At 47.0% G+C, this 16,736-nt stretch overlaps 2 protein-coding genes across 4 annotated transcripts in view; one reads left to right on the top strand and one right to left on the bottom strand.

Annotated features, from left to right (window-relative positions):
- BPI (bactericidal permeability increasing protein) overlaps positions 1-9,629 on the bottom strand; it is an 81,488-nt gene extending 71,859 nt beyond the window's left edge. For 2 of the 3 annotated variants that reach the window (XM_065921987.1, XM_065921989.1), the window contains exon 1: positions 8,518-8,583. The gene's annotated coding sequence lies outside the window, so the exon portion shown is untranslated. Of the gene's footprint in view, positions 1-8,517; positions 8,584-8,964 lie in introns of those variants that run through there. The other variant, XM_065921988.1, reaches the window with a different exon arrangement.
- Positions 3,527-16,736, top strand: part of KIAA1755 (KIAA1755 ortholog) — a 40,280-nt gene continuing 27,070 nt past the window's right edge. Inside the window, exons 1-2 of the mRNA XM_065921986.1 lie at positions 3,527-3,812; positions 16,036-16,233. Coding sequence (XP_065778058.1) covers positions 3,810-3,812; positions 16,036-16,233 — 201 coding nt within the window. The 5' untranslated portion in view covers positions 3,527-3,809. The remainder of the gene's footprint in view (positions 3,813-16,035; positions 16,234-16,736) is intronic.

The following is a 16,736-nucleotide window of genomic DNA, read 5'->3' as shown; positions in this document are numbered from 1 at the left end:
AAAGATGTGTAGGGGGCAAGATTCAAACCCAGGCCTTCTGCATCCAGAATCTGTGTCTTCTCCAGTGTCAATCTTCCTTATACACGAGGGACCACAGTTGGTAAATACGCTTCATCTCCAATGCCAGCTCATGTTGATTGGGAGCAGTTACCTGGGATCTGTGTTGAAGAGGATTCTGAGGCAGCTTCTAGGTTCAGCAGGAAGTTCCATGATTGATTCAGGATGTCTATGGTGGGTAGGAAGGGGGTGAATGTATGCACGTGTGCCAAGTACTTCTGCTGATAGTAGGAACAAATAAATATTTACTGAATAAATAAATTCTGAATCCCATGACTTTAAAAAAAGATTAGGCAACTTTCTCTTTCTCCAAGTGAGACTGTTCCCTGATGAGCTGTCCTGGCACCTGGCCCTGGGAATCTCAGAACCGTAGATAGAGCTGCCATTTGCTGGAGACCTAATACATGCCAGGCACTGTGTGAAGTCCTTTCGATGCATTATCTCATTGGATTCTCACAAAAGTCTCAGGAGGAGAAGATTATAACCTGTGCTTTATGCTGTGGATACTGCGGTCTCCATCTGTGCAAGGCCGCACGGCACATCGGGGCAGATCCCACTTGCACATCCCTTCCCGGTTTACTCTACTCCACTGCATGTAAGAACGGTGATGGATTTTGTTATTTCTCCAAATTTAGTGGAGCAATTGGAGCAAGATTCAGTTATTCATTTACCAAAAAGAGAGGAAATGAATACTTGAATAGTTCTTGGAAAATCCTCTGGAAAGTTCCTGGGAGATGAACCAAATCCAATGCAGCATTTAAGCCCGTGTATTTAGAGGCTGATTTCACAACCGTTGGTCCCTAACATAAACAACACCATTTTACTGTTGTATATTAATTCTGCCATGTACCAGACACAGTGCAAAGCACCTTACACTCATTAACTTATTTAATCCCCACCATAGCTCTATGAGGAAGTAAATATTATTCTCTCTGGCTTACAGAGGATAAAGCTGAGGCACAGGAAGGTGAACTTGCTTGAGGTCACACAGAACATGAGGCCAAGGCGGTATGGGTAGGTGTGTGTACATTTTTGGTTGCATGCGGAATTGAACCATAAAGTAGAAAGTATTTTTGGAAGAATATGGGATGAAAATAAAGTAGCCAAGGATGTCAATGGAGCCAAGCAATGGACTTTATAAAGAGCACACTTGTGGTTTATATGCCATTTCAGACCCTTTCCCACCCTTTGTATGCAACTTAATTTTCTTTTGGGTGACCAATTGATCTGAGATGTTCGGGGTTGGAGGGACCTGGGGCATGTGGCCCAATGAGAATCTCTCTTTTAAGTCTTTGAAACTGTCAAGGAGAGATACACAGCTTGGGATTCATTGTGGTAGCAAAAGGGAGGTAGTTTATACCATTATTTCTAGAAATGGATAGCCTTGTCCAATTTTGGCTTCCCATGTAGGCAGTGGTAAAGAATCCACCTACCAATGCAGGAGATGCAAGAGACACAGGTTTTATCCCTGGGTTGGGAAGATCCCCTGCAGTAGGAAATGGCAATTTATTCCAGTATTCTTGCCTGGAAAATCCCATGGACAGAGGAACCTGATGGTCTACAGTCCATGGGGTCACAAAGAATTGGACACAATTGAGTACAATTGAGTCCAATTTTGGTTTCTACAGTTAATTCCTATCCAACTTTGAGCAAACTGCATAACCTCTCATTACCTCATGTTTTTTTCACCTGTAAAATGAGGACAATAATAGAATTTACATCTTAATTCTTAAATAGTTTCCACCTGACACATGGAAAGCTCTACTTTGGTGTGTTGTCTGTCTTGATGTAATTCCATCGGTCATCAAGAGTTTACAACTCATTCCTGCCAGGACCATCCCACTTACCTTGTATGTTTCAGAGGATAGCCCCTAGCCTTCTCACTGATTCTGTGAGCACCCCATACTCCACTAATCCTTTGCCTAACTCACAGTCAGTCTCCGTTGCCTGCAGATCCCAAACACTAGATGTCATGTCAATTCTGTTTCCCAACAAAGCTGGAACTCTAGAACCTCCAACCTATGATCCCCTCAACTTCCAGCAGAATCCTGCCACCTGATATCAACAAGTCTGTTCTTTCCAAAGCTTGAGTCTGGAGTAATGATACCAAAACCATCCAGACCAGCTCCTGCAGGTTGGAGAGGGTTTGATTGCTGAATACATACCATTAAGAGATCCCCCAGGCTGGAACTATTAGAAATAGGGGATTCTTAGTCCCAAATGAATAATGAACAAACAGAGGTCCAGGGATGAAAAGGGACTTGTAAAAGTTATACAAGCAAGGTGAGGTGGCTCCTAGCTTGGGTACTTTTCTGCAAAAAGACTGGTTGACCTATGTGGGTTGGGAGATGGGCTGTGAATGATGCTTGGGCTTTGAACTTAAACCCTGACTACTATACTCGTCTGTTTTCAGTTCTTTGCTTAGTCCCAACTTTAAGCTTAATATTACCTCGGGGCCTTTGTACATGCTGTTCCTTTTGCCTGGAACTCTGATTCTCCCACTCCATCCCCACTCTTCACCTAATCTCTTCCCCTCTTTCAGATCTAGGCTTCTCTCCTCCTTCCTAAGCCACCAGCTCTAGGCTGATCCCCCTACTGTGCCCAGCATTAACATTCGTCTGTTTCCTTCTTAGCAGTTCACACACTCAGGTATTACTTGTTTGTGTTTTTCCCCATCTTTCGCACCAGACTGTACGTTACCCAAGGACAGGGGCTCTGTCCTGTTATGGCTCAGTGCATGGTACAATGCTTGATAAAGGAGTGGGTGGATCCCAGAGTCACCCGACAAGAATAACTAGCTATCATCTAGTTTCCCAGTCTCCCTCCAAAACTGAAGCTTAGCTGAGAACAGTGATTTGGCCACAGTCACACGACCGGTCACTATTTGAGAGAAACAAGACTAGGACTCACACACAACCGCCATCTCCTCCAAGCCTGGGGTTGGGAGGTCCTGGTGAAGCATGGGTGGGCTTCACAGGGGAAAGGCGTTGGGACATATGCTTACTTCTTGCTACCAAGTCTAAGAGGCAGGTACTGTCATCACCATTATCATCACTACCACCATCACCATCCCCATCTTACAGATGAGGCAATGATTTACGAGAGTTCCTGACTTGCTGGAATCCCCCCAACTGGCAAATGGACGAGGAAGAGTTCACTTCACCCAGCATCAGGAATGTGCCAGAGCCTCGTTCTGTCAGTCTGTACAATGGGCGCTTCCTGGGGTGGGCGGAATGCAAGATGACGGAGGCAGGAGCTCGGCGGGAGGAGTGGGGAACAGGGCCAGATCAAATTCCCCTTGGCAGCCCGCGGCCCTGGGCCGGGAGGGGGGCGTCTGGTTCTCATCACAGGCGGCGGCGGGCGGGGCGGGGGCAAGGCGCCGGCTCCGAGGGGCCGCCGTCGGCCGCGGGGTCCCACGCGGGGAGCAGCCCCCGCCCCGCCCGCCCCGCCCCGGCGGCCGCCCTCGGTGGTGGCCCGGCCCTCTCCGCCCGCGGCTCTCCCCTTCTGTCTGTCTCCAGTCTCAATCACCGTGCGTCTCTCCTGCACCCCCTCTGTCTCTCTGCCCGAATCCCGGCTCCCCTCGCAGATGAGGCGGGGTCGGCGCCCCGGAGCCAGCCCGCTCCGCCCGCTCCAGGGCTAGGTGGAGGGTCTGAGGCTGCATCCGACAGACGGAGGCATCAACGCGCGGACCGGACCCTCTGAGAGTCACCGGGGAGAGGAGCAGCCGTCGCCGCCGCTTGTACGCCGTCACCATGGTAACGCCTGCCAAGGCCTGGACCACCTTGCTCTGTCCCCTGTTGATGGGCACAGCCCTAGAGGGGGTGTCCAAGGCAGACTCCTTTTACGTGGAGACCACCTTCAGTTCCTGGCCAGGGGTCTGTGCTTAACTGCCCCCACCAGCAGGGGTGGGGTAGAGGGTGCAGGAACCCATCTCTGGCGATGGCTTCCCCCCTCCTCTCTGGGCCTGCTTCTGTCCTTTGTGGAGTGGATGCATTAAGATTGGATGTTTGGTAAACTCTGATACTGCACCATCCCATTGCACAGATCAGAGCTGAAACCTAGCTCTGAACCTTGGACAAACTTAGGGTGGTGTTACATTTCAGACCTGAGGCTGAGGGTCACATATGTGCATTGTTGTCAGTGTTTGGATGGGGACCGGGTTCAAGTCCCCTCTCAGTCCAGTCCGGCACCACAGGGCAAGGTGGGTTAGGGTACCGAGGCGAGGGGAGGGGCTTGTTCACCCAGACTTGCTGTGGTGTTGCTGCTTTCAACTCAGAGAAGCAAAGTCAGGTCTACTTATTGGTCCAAGAGGAAGTGCTCCCATGGGAATCGGGTGGGGCGGTAGGCCTAGGGGAGTGGGAGAGGGAGGAGGGAGGGTTATACCCCCAGGCCATGTCTTTCTGAGCTGGCACCTTGAGAAGGTTGGGGTGCTGTGTGTGTGTGTGTTTGTGCCAATATCTGGAAACAGAATGAAAGAAAAGCTTGTTTTCAAGAAATCTCAGCCCAGTTTCAGCCAGGAGCCCCAGGCCGGTTCACAGAAGTGGTGGGGATTTGGAAAAGGGCTCTGGGGACAGGCCACAACTTTAATCCCTGACTGTGATGGATGAGGTTGAATCTGTGTCAGTTGAATTTGTGCACATGCAGACTTCTATACAGACAGGTTCACACATACACACACAGAACATCCAAACATTCTCACACCGCTGAACATACATGCCCTCTCGAACCCGAGCCTTGTATGCCTGCTCCCCCAGATTGCTAGAATATGAGCTTAATCACCTGCGTATACACCACAGACATACTGTAAAACCAGACTCCTAAATCCACACACTGCAGGGCAGGTATACACACATGTCGCTCTTGGAGCTGTTTGACAATAGTCATCATGGGTTAATGGGTATTCACATCTCACCACAGGCAAGGCTCTGAGCTGGGCAATTTACATATGGGAGATCATATAACTCACACCTCCTCTAACAGTAAACCTGCTGTATCTCCACCCCACAGATGGAGACCCAAAGCTCTGGGAACTTAAGTGACTGCCCAAGGTCACTCCTATCAGGAAGTGGCAATTAGGACAGCCTGAATTCTGAACCTGCACTGGGTGGTCTTGGCCACCCCAGAGCCATTTTTTTCTGGCTTCAGACTTAACAAGTTATTCGTTTTAGAATCCAGATGCCCTGCTGAGCTGCAGACCCGTCAGATCAAAGTTCAGACACTGAGTGGCTCCTCTCAAAGGGTGAACAATTCTTTCCTGAATGGGAGTGAGGGATGGATTTTCCTCTTATCTCTGTCTTTGAATATTAAAGGTTACCACTTGCCCATCTTTGGAGTCAGGGTACTCCAGCCTCTCTGACTTTGGTTCCGAGTTTTCATGTTTCATGCTCTCTTCTGCCACAGGGCCTTTGCACATGTTCCTGCTAGGTGGAACACCTTCCTCTAAATGAATTCCTATTCATCTTGTGAATCTCCACCCAATGTCACCTCCTCAAGAAAGTCTTTCCTGATTCCTCTGCCTTTCACTCTAGCATGCTATGTATCTCTATTTCGTGGCACCCATCACAGCTGTAATGTTTGTGGGATGATTTGATTAATGGCTATTTAGTGTTCTGGGCAGCTCAAGGTCAGAGCATCTTATGACAAGGGCTTAGGGCTTACCTAGTCCCACATTTCTGAAATTTCCATTTTATTATAATAATTTTTGCATAACTACTTACTGGATAAGGTATAAAGAAATTATAAAATTTACTACTTATTGTTTACTTAATATTTTCTTGAAATCAACTACTTTGTAAGTTTAAAAATATATTTAAATAGGAAATCTTATGCCCATGAAAAATCAGTATTCATTGTCATTAATAGAAAGTAACTGTAAAAATAAATGCAATGAAAGTGAATATATATTAGAAAATTGTGGCTGGATCAAGTTGGATGTGGATGATTCTAAGCCCAGAACTATTTTCTGTCTCTTAAAAGAAGTAGTAGCTAAGTGTCTGAGAGGTGTTCCAGGTATATTGGCACTGAGCTTTCTCTTTGGTCTCATAAAGAGGACTGGGAGAGAATTAGAATAACTTTCTTACTGTGATTTTCACATTAAGTTCATGTCCTCCCCGAATCATCTCATGGGCCACCTGTGATCCCATCCCATGCTTTGAAAGACGCTGACTGAGTCCAATTCAATTCATTCAACATTGCAAAGTACCTATCTTTGCAATGGTAGGTGGTCCTCCAAAGCACCTACTGTGTGCCAGGCCCTGTGTAAGGATCAGGGCCTGGAGATGAGTCAGCCCTGGTCCCTGCCTGAGGGGCTTGTGGTCACTGGGGAAGGCAGACCACTCCCTGGGAATTCTGTGCTGAATGATGGGCAGGGGAGTCCATCACTTTGCCTGGAAGCACCCGTAGCATGAAAAAATTAAAGCTATGGGTCGAGGGAGTTCTTTGGTGATCCAGTGGTTAGGACTCAGGGGTTTCAGTGCCCTGGGTTCAATCGTTGGTCAAGGAACTAAGATTTCCACAAGTGGCCAAAAAAAAAAAAAAAAAAAAAAAAAAATGCAGGTGGAACAGGTCTCTGAAGGATGAGGAAGAGCTCATCCAGTCTGGAGAGGAGCTCGTGGGGATTCAGGATGTGCTTCCCAAAGTGGGGAGCCCACAAAGGGTCCTGGAAGGGGAGACTTCGATGGCACTTAGATGAACATTTCTCATTTTGCAGCTTTTCATCTTAATGAGTGTTAGGAAGTGATTTAAACAGCAGGAACACATGATAATAAATACAAATAAATTCAAGTTGAGAATGAATTGATAGAAAGACGAATAGGAGGTATTGGGCTGGCCAAAATGTTTGGGAAAACCCAAACAAAGTTTTTGGCCAACCCTATAAATAATGGATATTAAAGAAAGAATAAACTAGCTTAGGTGAACAGAAAGAAAAACTCATGAATGAGATACATGGAAAAAAAAAAAGAAAAAAAAAGATACATGGGTCATTGGGAACCCCTGAGCTAGGGTGTATTGTGTATTAGACATAGGAAGGGGATTCTGGGGAGATTAATGGGCCACTAATGCCAGGCTGAGCTGCTTAGGCAATGGGGAGCCTCTCAAGATAGTTGAGTAGTGGAAGGTTACAGTTGGGTCTGTGTTAGAAAGACCATCGTGGCCAAAGGGGAGCCTAGCCAGGTGGCAGGGAGCCTGGGGAAGAGGCAGAAGAACTGGTAGTTATGTGGGCAGGTTCATATGCTGGCTCTACCATTGACTTGGGCTCAGTTTCTTAATCTGTAAAATGGGAATAAATATACCCATCTCATAGAATTGTTGAGAAGATGAGCTAAAAGAATGTATGGAAATTTTTTAGCATAAGACATGCCACAGAAGCCTGCTCAGTAGGAAGAAGCTCTAGTTATAATTGTTATTAACCTTATGTGGTTTGGATGGGAGATGAACCCCAGGGCAGAGGCAAAAGGGCCAGGAGGGAAGCGAACAAACATAGAACTAAGGCCCAGAGAGGTGAACCAAATTGCTCAAGATCACACAGATGATACACAACAAAGCTAGACTTGAACGTGGGTCTGCTGACTCCCACTTGCTTTTTAGTTCACTGCATCTGAGTTGTTTTTCCAGTTTCTGAAAGTTGTGTTTTTTTTTTTTAATAAGGAGCCAATTCTCACTCATACTTCCACCCACACAAAACTAAAAAGGATTCAAAGCAGGAGAAGCTTTAGATGGATGTGAGCAATAACTTCCTGGCACCCAGAGCAACAGAACACTGGTTAGATTTTCCTGCTTGGAGAAGTTCAAGGGGAAGGTCCCAGGTAGTTGAGTCTGGCGGTCGCAGCTTGATACCCACCAGGCTGTCTCAGGCTCACAGATGTATTTGGTTTGGCCAAACTTTAAAATATTCGGAGGTTTTACTAAAATGTCAGTGGACCTGGCAATGCTGGACAAAGGCAGCACTGGGCTGGAGCTGATGAAATGGGGCATGTGGCCCAGGAACCACAGCTCCCTACTGCTTCCCTGATTCTGAGTCCCACCATAAGGGGTCACTCACCAAAGGGCTAGAGGGGCTATTTTCTCACACATAGACCGATTCCGTCTTCCATGTCAACTCTCAGGCCTCCATAGGCATTTGCGTCTGTGGCTGCTAGTTTAGACCTTCCCTGGACCTGAGTAGGAAGATGGATGAGACAGACCTTTGTAAACTTTCTCACTACCTATGGGTTAACTGATCCCACTGGGGAACCACATACCAGCTCCAGTCCTTCCTGGACCTGATTATACCTTGAATTCTAGAAAGGCCCCACTTGGAATGGCCTTGGAGATAGATAAGCCCAATGCCCCCATTTTACAGATGGGGAAACTGAGGCCAAGATGACTCAGTGAGTCAACGGTGGAATCTCATCTTCCCTTGGCATCTCTGCCACAGAGGAGAGCAGGGGTTGAAGACTGTAGCCCGAGGATACTGCTTACCTCAGCTTTCCTCCATCCTGTCTTTTCCCAAGCTTGGAGGTGTCAATACTAGGTGATGCTAAAATCTGTGCCTGTTGGAGCAAATGGATAAAACTGGACCTTTAAGAGTTCAGCCCACCTCTCAAAAGGCCCAGCTAGCCACATCTGGTGAGACTATTTAAAAAGGGAACCAGACTTAAAAACACACTCACAATCACACTTTTATATCCCCGTCCCCCAATTATTAAATCTCTACAGGCTGGTTACAGTGTTCGGAAAATCCAGCGACTGAGGAGGAAAATTAAAACTGCGACTTACAAGCCCCTGCCCCTCACAGCCCTCAGGGGTAGCTACAGTTAACACTTTATTTCATGGCCTCTCAGCTTACACACATTTTTACACAGTGGAGATCACACTGCATGGGAATTTTTCTTTAAAAAGAATTCCAAAAGTCAGAAGAGTACTTACCGCTGGAATGGGAGAGTGGTCTGGGTGGGGGCCTCTTTCTTGCAGGGAGGGGCGTGGAAATCTTGACTTTTCAATTCGGGTAGTGGTTCCAGGGGTATGTACAGAGCTAAAAATGCGTCAGTCTGTGCCCTTTATGTTGTGTTAGTCGTTCAGTCGTTTCCAACTTTTTGCAACCCAGCAGGCTCCTTTGTCCATGGGATTCTCCAGGCAAGCATACTGGAGTGGGTTGCCATTCCCTTCTCCAGGGGATCTTCCCAACCGAGGAATCAAACCCAGATCTCCTTCATTGTGGGTAGATTCTTTACCATCAGAGCCACCGGGGAAGCCCATGCACTTTCTATTTGCTTATTTTACTTGATAAAAACAAGACTTAAGATTACAATAATAATAGAGGCTCTTTGCAAAGACATTGATCAGAAATTTACAAACAGCCATACTCCCAGTTCCTCTTGTGCCCAGACAGGGCTGCCGGGAACAGGCACTCTTCTCTGTCCTTTGGCATCATACAAGGTACCGTGGGTCATTCCAGAAGGTCTGTGAGCCTGGTACAGGTGGCAGCCTTGCAGGCTAATCCTGCCAGCCCCACTGGTGTTTCCATCTCTGGCACTGGGTCACAGGGGAGGGGGCTGGCGGGCTACAGACGGGCTCTGGGCTGCAACACCCTCTTCTTTCTCAGCTTCAGGCTGTCTCCTGCCTCAGATTCTGTCGAGGAGCAGTTAAAGGCGCAGTCGGGCTGTGCTCACAGGGGAGGAATGGAAACATGTTGATTGAGTTTCACGGAAATCATTTTGAGGGGCCCACGTCTGGCCGACGGTGTTTGGGTTCCTGTGGTCCCAGGCTGGGCTGCTCGGTTGATTTTGAGTGGAGACTGGCCAGCTTTCCTCTCTGCAGCCGCCTGGGCCCCGTCACCGTGTGCTTCCCCCCATACTTGGACGGCTTATGAGCCCCTGGGGTTCAGGCCTGTAGCAGGTAATGCTCTGGCCAAGAGCTCAGAGTCATGTTAACTTGGAACATTCTTCCTTTTTACTGGCTGCTCCTTATATGGTTAGAGTGTGCGGCAAGCTGAGCCAGTGTGTGAAAGCCAAGGCGTCCCAGGCTACAAGCCTGTGACGGTGAGAGGTAAACAGTGTCTTTAGGCCCCACTTGAAACAGGGCAAGACAGGCAGCTCGGAAGGGCGCCCCCAACTCTAGTGGCTGTTGGGGACCCCAAGGCAGACCCCCAGGGATGAGGCAGAGGGTAGACTTGACCCTCCCAGACCTAAGTTGGATCCTGGCTTTTTCTCCCCTTCTCTGTGACCTTGGGCCAGATCAGCCTCAGTCTCTTTATCTGCAAAATGGGATGTTCCTATTTTGCCCCTAGGATGACTGTGTGTGGCCAAGCAATGTGAGTAGAGGGTGTCATTCACAGCAGGTGCCTGGAAACTGTTATTAGTATGGGGGTGACCCTTGTGGATTCGGGAAGGGACCAGATGTCTTCATACAGAGGCCAGGACTTGAGCTTTGTTCGACAGGATGAGTAAAAATAAATAACAGTTAATAACAATAACAACCACAGCAAAACTTTTACTTTTCCTATGACTTCCTACATTCTTTATCACCTTCTATGTCCAGAATAGTCATCTGAACAAGACAGGCAGGGGACTAGAATTCCTATTTACAGATGGGGAACTGAGGCTCATCATTTTTTCTTTCCCCCAGATATTGGGATGCAGGCTGTAGTTGAGACACAAGTGGTCCCAGACTGAAACTAAGTAACATGGTATTGTGTGGTTAGAGTCTGTCTCTTTCAAACTCTCCTCTGATTTGAGCACCCAGGGAGTAAGCCTCCCTCTGTGAAAAGATGTCTTTAACACCTTTCTAGGGTGTGGTGATCTCCTTTGGGAAGAAAGAGAGATGTCCTGACCTTCAGGAGGTCACCAAATGTCCCTAGAATTTAACGGCAGTATTTCTTTTCATTGTTTACTGTTTGTTTTCAATATTTTTTTTGAAATACAGTTGACTTACAATGTTATGTTAATTTCTGCTGTACGGCAGGGTGATTCAGTTATGCATATATACACACTTTTATGTTATTTTCCATTATGATTTACCAGAGGATATTTTTTAAAGCAAACACTGCTTTCTTAGAAGTTTATTTACTGTTTTTATTTTTGGCTGTGCTGGGTCTTTGTGGTGATGCACAGCTTTTCTCTAGTTGTGTAAGCAGGGGCGGGGCTACTGTTTGGCTGAGTTTTCTCACTGCAGTGGCCCCTCTTGTTGTGGAGCGTGGGTTCTAGGGCACATGGGCTTCAGGAGTTGCCTCACGCGGGCTCAGTAGTTGAGGTACAGGGGCTTAATTGCCTCATGGCAGGTAGGATCTTCCTGGACCAGGGACTGAACCCATGTCTTCTGCGTTGGCGGGTGGATTCTTAACCACTGGACCACCAGGGAAGTCCTATAGGCTATTGAATGTAGGTCTCTGTGCTTACAGCAGGACCTTGCTGTTTATTCATTACCTTTTTTTTTAAATTAAATTTTACTGAAGTATAGTTGCTTTGCAAATCCATTACTCTTTCTTTTAAAAATAGTTTATTTTTATGAAATTGAATAGTAAAAATAGATTTTATATAATAAATGTGTAATTATTGTATAGTTATATATTAAATTATTTGCATAAATATACACTTACAGAGGGGTTTTTCCATTCGCTCAGTGGTGAAGAGTCTACCCGCAATGCAGGAGACACGGGCTTGAGGTCTCAATCTGGTTTGAGAAGATTCCCTGGAGGAGGGCATGGCAACCCACTCCAGCAGTCTTGCCTGGACAATCACATGGACAGAGGAGCCTGGCAGGCTACAGTCCATAGGTCACAAAGAGCTGGACATGACCAAAGCAACTGAGCACGCAGTTACATGAGATTTATACATATATAGCTATTATAATAATACATGTAAATATACTTATGAATAAATATAAAGAAATACATATTTAAATACATTAAAAATAAGTATATATATATTTAAATAAATAAAATAATATAAAAACTACCCAATGCATCTTTGGTCTATTTTTGGAGTTACATTCTAGTTAGGTCAATTTATATTGGTTTTTCCATTTAAAGTAGTGATATAATAATAATTGTAACCTGACTACAGAAAAGGCAGTGATGGCTGTTGTTTAAAGCACTTACTAAGTGCTCGACTTCAGCAGAGAATCTACATGTACTGTCTGACTCAACCTGTCTGAACTCTTTAAGGCAGGTAGGATGACAGTCTCCAGCTTTAAAGATGAGGAAATTGAAGCAGAGAATTAAGTCACTTGCCAGGTCAAATGACCAATAAATGACAGAGCTAGAATTTGAATTCAAGCAATCTGGCCGCAGTCTCATAACCAGTATGGTGATATAGTCTCCATTTAAGATGCAGTTATGGGGCCAGGTTCAATCCCTGATCCAGGAAGATCCCACATGCCACGGAGCCACTAAGCCCGTGCTCCACCACTACTGATCCTGCGCACCTCAAGAACTGAAGTCACAAACCAATGGAGGTCCAGCACAGCTGAAAATAATGAATAAATGAATTTTTTAAAAAAAATGCAATTATGTATGTATGTTTTTAAGAAGTAGTAAGCGGAGGGACTTCCCTGGAGGTCCAGTGGTTAAGCCTTTACACTTCCACGGCAGGGAGTGTGCGTTCCTTCTCTTGTCTGGGAACTAGAATCCTGAAGCGTGATCAAGAGATTTAAAAAAAAAAAGTGAGTGGATTTGAAGAAAAGTAGTAAATGATGACAGTACAAAAGGTATTAAAAAGAAAACATATTCAGATATGCTAATATTCATGAAGGTGACAATAAATGATTAAATTTCCAAAAACAAAACAAAACATAACGAGCCCAACTCCACGTGCCCACAAGGAATGAGGCCCGGCAAGGGAAGCGCCTACTCAAGGCAGCACAGTGGAATAGGACCTAGGAGAGGGGAGGGATGGGTGGCGGCCTAACTTAGAGTATCTGTGAGTTCATGGATATCAGACAGGGTCCCCCAACTTCCTGTCCCCACTGCTGGCCTCAGTATTAGGTGGCCGGGGAGGAGAGGTGGTATTGGGATTACTGGGTGTTGGCCAAGGGAGGCATTGAGAGAGGTCACCAGGCCAGATGAGCTTTTCCTAGTTCTTTGAAACCAAACCCCATCCCCATGTTAGTGTGAAAATAGCCCCTCAGGGGCTTGCGCACTGCTGTGTGTGGGTGTGTGTCCCCTCTGAGCTTACTGTCATGTCAGGACCCTCTTTCCTTCAGAATGGGGGCTGTAGACATTCATTCATTCATTCTACAGAGAGCAGTAGAGGGCCTCCCTTGTCTTCAGCTCTGTGGGTACTGGGGACCCTGACACTTGTCTAAATGCCCTGGGTTAGCATCCCTTGCTTTATAGCCTCTTGGCATTGGAATCTTTCTGGGATGGAGAAATGCATTCTTCCCTCTCCTCAAAGTCTCTATTTTATTTCCCTATCTCCAGGGGCCTCATTTAGAAAAATGATTTTTCTGCCCTAGATAGGCCCTCTTTATGTTGCAGTCTTATTTATTCCCATCTTCCTTTACATCCCTCAGCGATAGCGGGCACCCAATCTGGGGCAACCAGAAGGGCTTTCGTCAGTCTTTTTAAGAGCTGAAAATCACAACCCACGGACCCTATTACTATACCTGGTTGGGAACCTCTGGCCTTGTCCCACTTGCCCATTTTATGGGTGGAAAAGCTGTGATTCAGAGAAGGATACTTTACTCATCCCTCCGCATTTACTGAGCACCTATTTTATGCAAGGAATGAAGACCCTAGACGAATAGGAGCCAGTGCTGGCTGTGTTAGTTCTGGTGCTGCTGGAATAAATGACCACAAGTCTAGTAGCTTCCAGCAACATGAATTTGTTATCTTGCAGCTCTATAGATCAGCAGGTCCAACTCATTGGGCTCACATCAAGGTGTTGATGGGCTGCATTCTTTTCTGGAGACTCTCAGTGAGAATCTGTTTGCCTTTCCCAGCTTCTAGGAGCCGCCCGCATTCCTTGGCTCTGCCTCCATTTTCAAAGCCAGCAGCATGTCCTCTCTTGGATGCTTCTTCCACAGTCACATTTCCTCCTGACTTTTGCCTCTTCTGCATTCTCTTCTACTTTTGAGGACGCTTGTTACTGGATTGGGCCCAGTTGAATAATCCAGAATAATCTCCCTATTTTAAGTCCAGCTGATTAACAATTTTTATTCCATCTGCAATTTTAGTTCCTCTTTGCCACGTAAGGGGATTTAGTGACAGGTTCCACAAATTAGAATGTGGGCATTTGGGGGGAGCATTATTCTGAATACCACTCCTGTCCTCAGGGAGCCTGGGGTCCACCAAGGGAGACAAAATCAGCGTGGCATTCGCCATGGAAGCCAAGAAAAAGGGACACTTGACCCAGCTGGGATGGGAGCAGGAGGTCAGAGAAAGTCTGGAAGAGATGATGGACTGGCTGGGATGTTGCAGATGAGAAGGAGTTAGTTTAGTGGGCATGGAGGTGGGCGGCATCCCTGGAGGAAGGAACAGTATGTGCGAAGCCTGGAAGTGAGGAAGAATGTGTGTGTCCTTGTGGCAGAAGCCTGGGGAGAATAGTGAGGCTGGAGGCCAGGCTGGCTGTTTTCTGAAGGCAGTGAGAAACCTGTGATCAGGTTTTGAGCAGGAGACTTGCAAGGCCAGATTTGCATTAAAAAAAATTATTTATTTGGCTGTGCTTAGACTTAGTCATGGCACATAGGATCTTCGATCATTGTTGTGGCATGCGAGATTGTTGGTGGTGGTGCTGGTCGCTCAGACATGTCCAGCTCTTTACAACCCCTTGGACTGTAGCCCCCCAGGCTCCTCTGTCCATGGAATCCTCCAGGCAAGAGTACTGGAGTGGGTTGCCATGCCCTTCTCCAGGGGATCTTCCCGACCCAGGGATTCAACCCAGGTCTCCCACATTACAGGCAAATTCTTTACTGTTTGAGCTACCTGGGAAGCAAAATTGTTAGTTGCAGCATGTAGGATCTAGTTCTCCGATCAAGGATCAAACCCAGGCCCCCTGCTTTGGGAGTGCAGAGTCTTAGCCACTGGACCACCAGGGAAATCCCCAAAGTTTGCATTTGAGAAAGATCACCCTGGGGTCATGTTGGAGAAATGGCTGAGAGAGAAACAAGAGATGGGAAACCAGTGATGAGGTGATTCAGTAGAAGATGTGATGGGGACCTGGATCAAGGCAAGGCAGGGGAACAGAGCAGAGGGAGTGGGTTGGTGAGCTGTTGGAGATGAGAAGACTATAGGATGCAGCTGACAGTTGCTTGTGGGCAGGAGAGGCAGGAGGAAGGGGCAAGATGATGAGCAGATTTCTGGTTTCAGAGTCTGACTGGATGAGGGGGCCAATCACTAAGGTAGGGATGTGGGGAAGGGGTAGGCTTAGGAGGGTATGTGTTGATGGTCTGTTCCCAATAAACACCTAGGGAAGACATCCTGGATATATGAACATGGGCGCTTGTATCAATTATACCAACTTATATCAGTTAGTTATAGCTGTGTAACAAACCACTCCAAACAAGTAGTATAAAACAGCAACCACTTATTATCACTCATGTGTCTGCATATGGCTAGGGCTTGCCTGATCCAGGCTGGGCTATGCAGTCACTCAGCTTCAATCTGCAGGCCTGCAGGTCAGCTAAGTGGCCAGATTTGGGATTGCTGACCACCCCTTCCCTTCTGACCCTGACCTGAATGCCTTCCCTTGTTCTTCTACCCTACCTTGGACCAGCAGATGACAACCAAGCAAAGAGCTGCAGGAGGGGAGGGAATGAGGATGTCTTAAGGAGGAGCATTCTAGGCAGAGGCAATGGCCCGTACAAAGGCCGTGAGGTGAGATTGTGCCTAGAGTTTGAAGAACAGGAAAGAAAGCAGTGTGGCTGGAGGGGGTGTGCGAGTGGGAAGGAGTAGCCGAGGAAGTCAGAGTTAGCAAGGAGCTTAGTCATATGGGGCCAGGAAGGTCCTGGGAATTATTATTATTGCTGCTATCAGTTTTCATCTTTTTCTCCTGTCCCCCACAGAACCCCTCATCCCTGGATGCAGCCATCCAGCACGCCCTGGCAGGCCTCTATCCCCCTTTTGAAGCAACAGCATCTACCATCCTGGGTCAGGTGTTCCGTCTCCTGGATTCTGACTTCCAGGGCGATGGACTGAACTTCCTCCTGGATTTCCTGATCCCTGCCAAGCGCCTGTGTGAACAAGTGCGTGAAGCAGCCTGTGTAAGTTGAAAGGGACATGGGGTCAGGGTACAAGCTCTCCCAGAAGGGCTGGAGGTGAGCAGAGAAGGAAGTGGGCTGGTATGTATCTTGTTGAACAGCATGAACTGAGGACATAGGATGGTTTTCAGGTATTAATTGCTTGCCCCCCAAAAAACTTCAGCCCCATAAATGGACAGGAAGGTCACTTGGGCCTTTACCCTCTGATATCTAGGAGTCAATCACATTTGCACTTTGAATAACAAGGAGGGAGGCCTGGGTAAAGCATCTGTGTGGATTCTCTGGCCCCCAGGAATTGATACTGTGGGCACTGTCTAACTGTCTTGATTGAAGTGGGGAAGCTTCGGTGAAAATAGTAGAGAATGTCCCAGACTTTCCCTGAAGCCCTTGTGGGATCAGAACTCTCACTTTCTTCCCTGGATGATGAACGAACAAATACCAACTTTGATCTATTAGTAGGGACTGCCTAGAGCACCTGATTGGCTCAGTAAGAAAGAATTCTCTGA

The sequence above is a fragment of the Muntiacus reevesi genome, chromosome 2 (genome assembly GCF_963930625.1).
Source record: "Muntiacus reevesi chromosome 2, mMunRee1.1, whole genome shotgun sequence".
NCBI classification, from domain to species: Eukaryota; Metazoa; Chordata; class Mammalia; order Artiodactyla; family Cervidae; genus Muntiacus; species Muntiacus reevesi.
The sequence above is the reverse complement of the archived record's forward strand: the minus strand, read 5'-3'. Positions and strand labels throughout refer to the sequence as shown.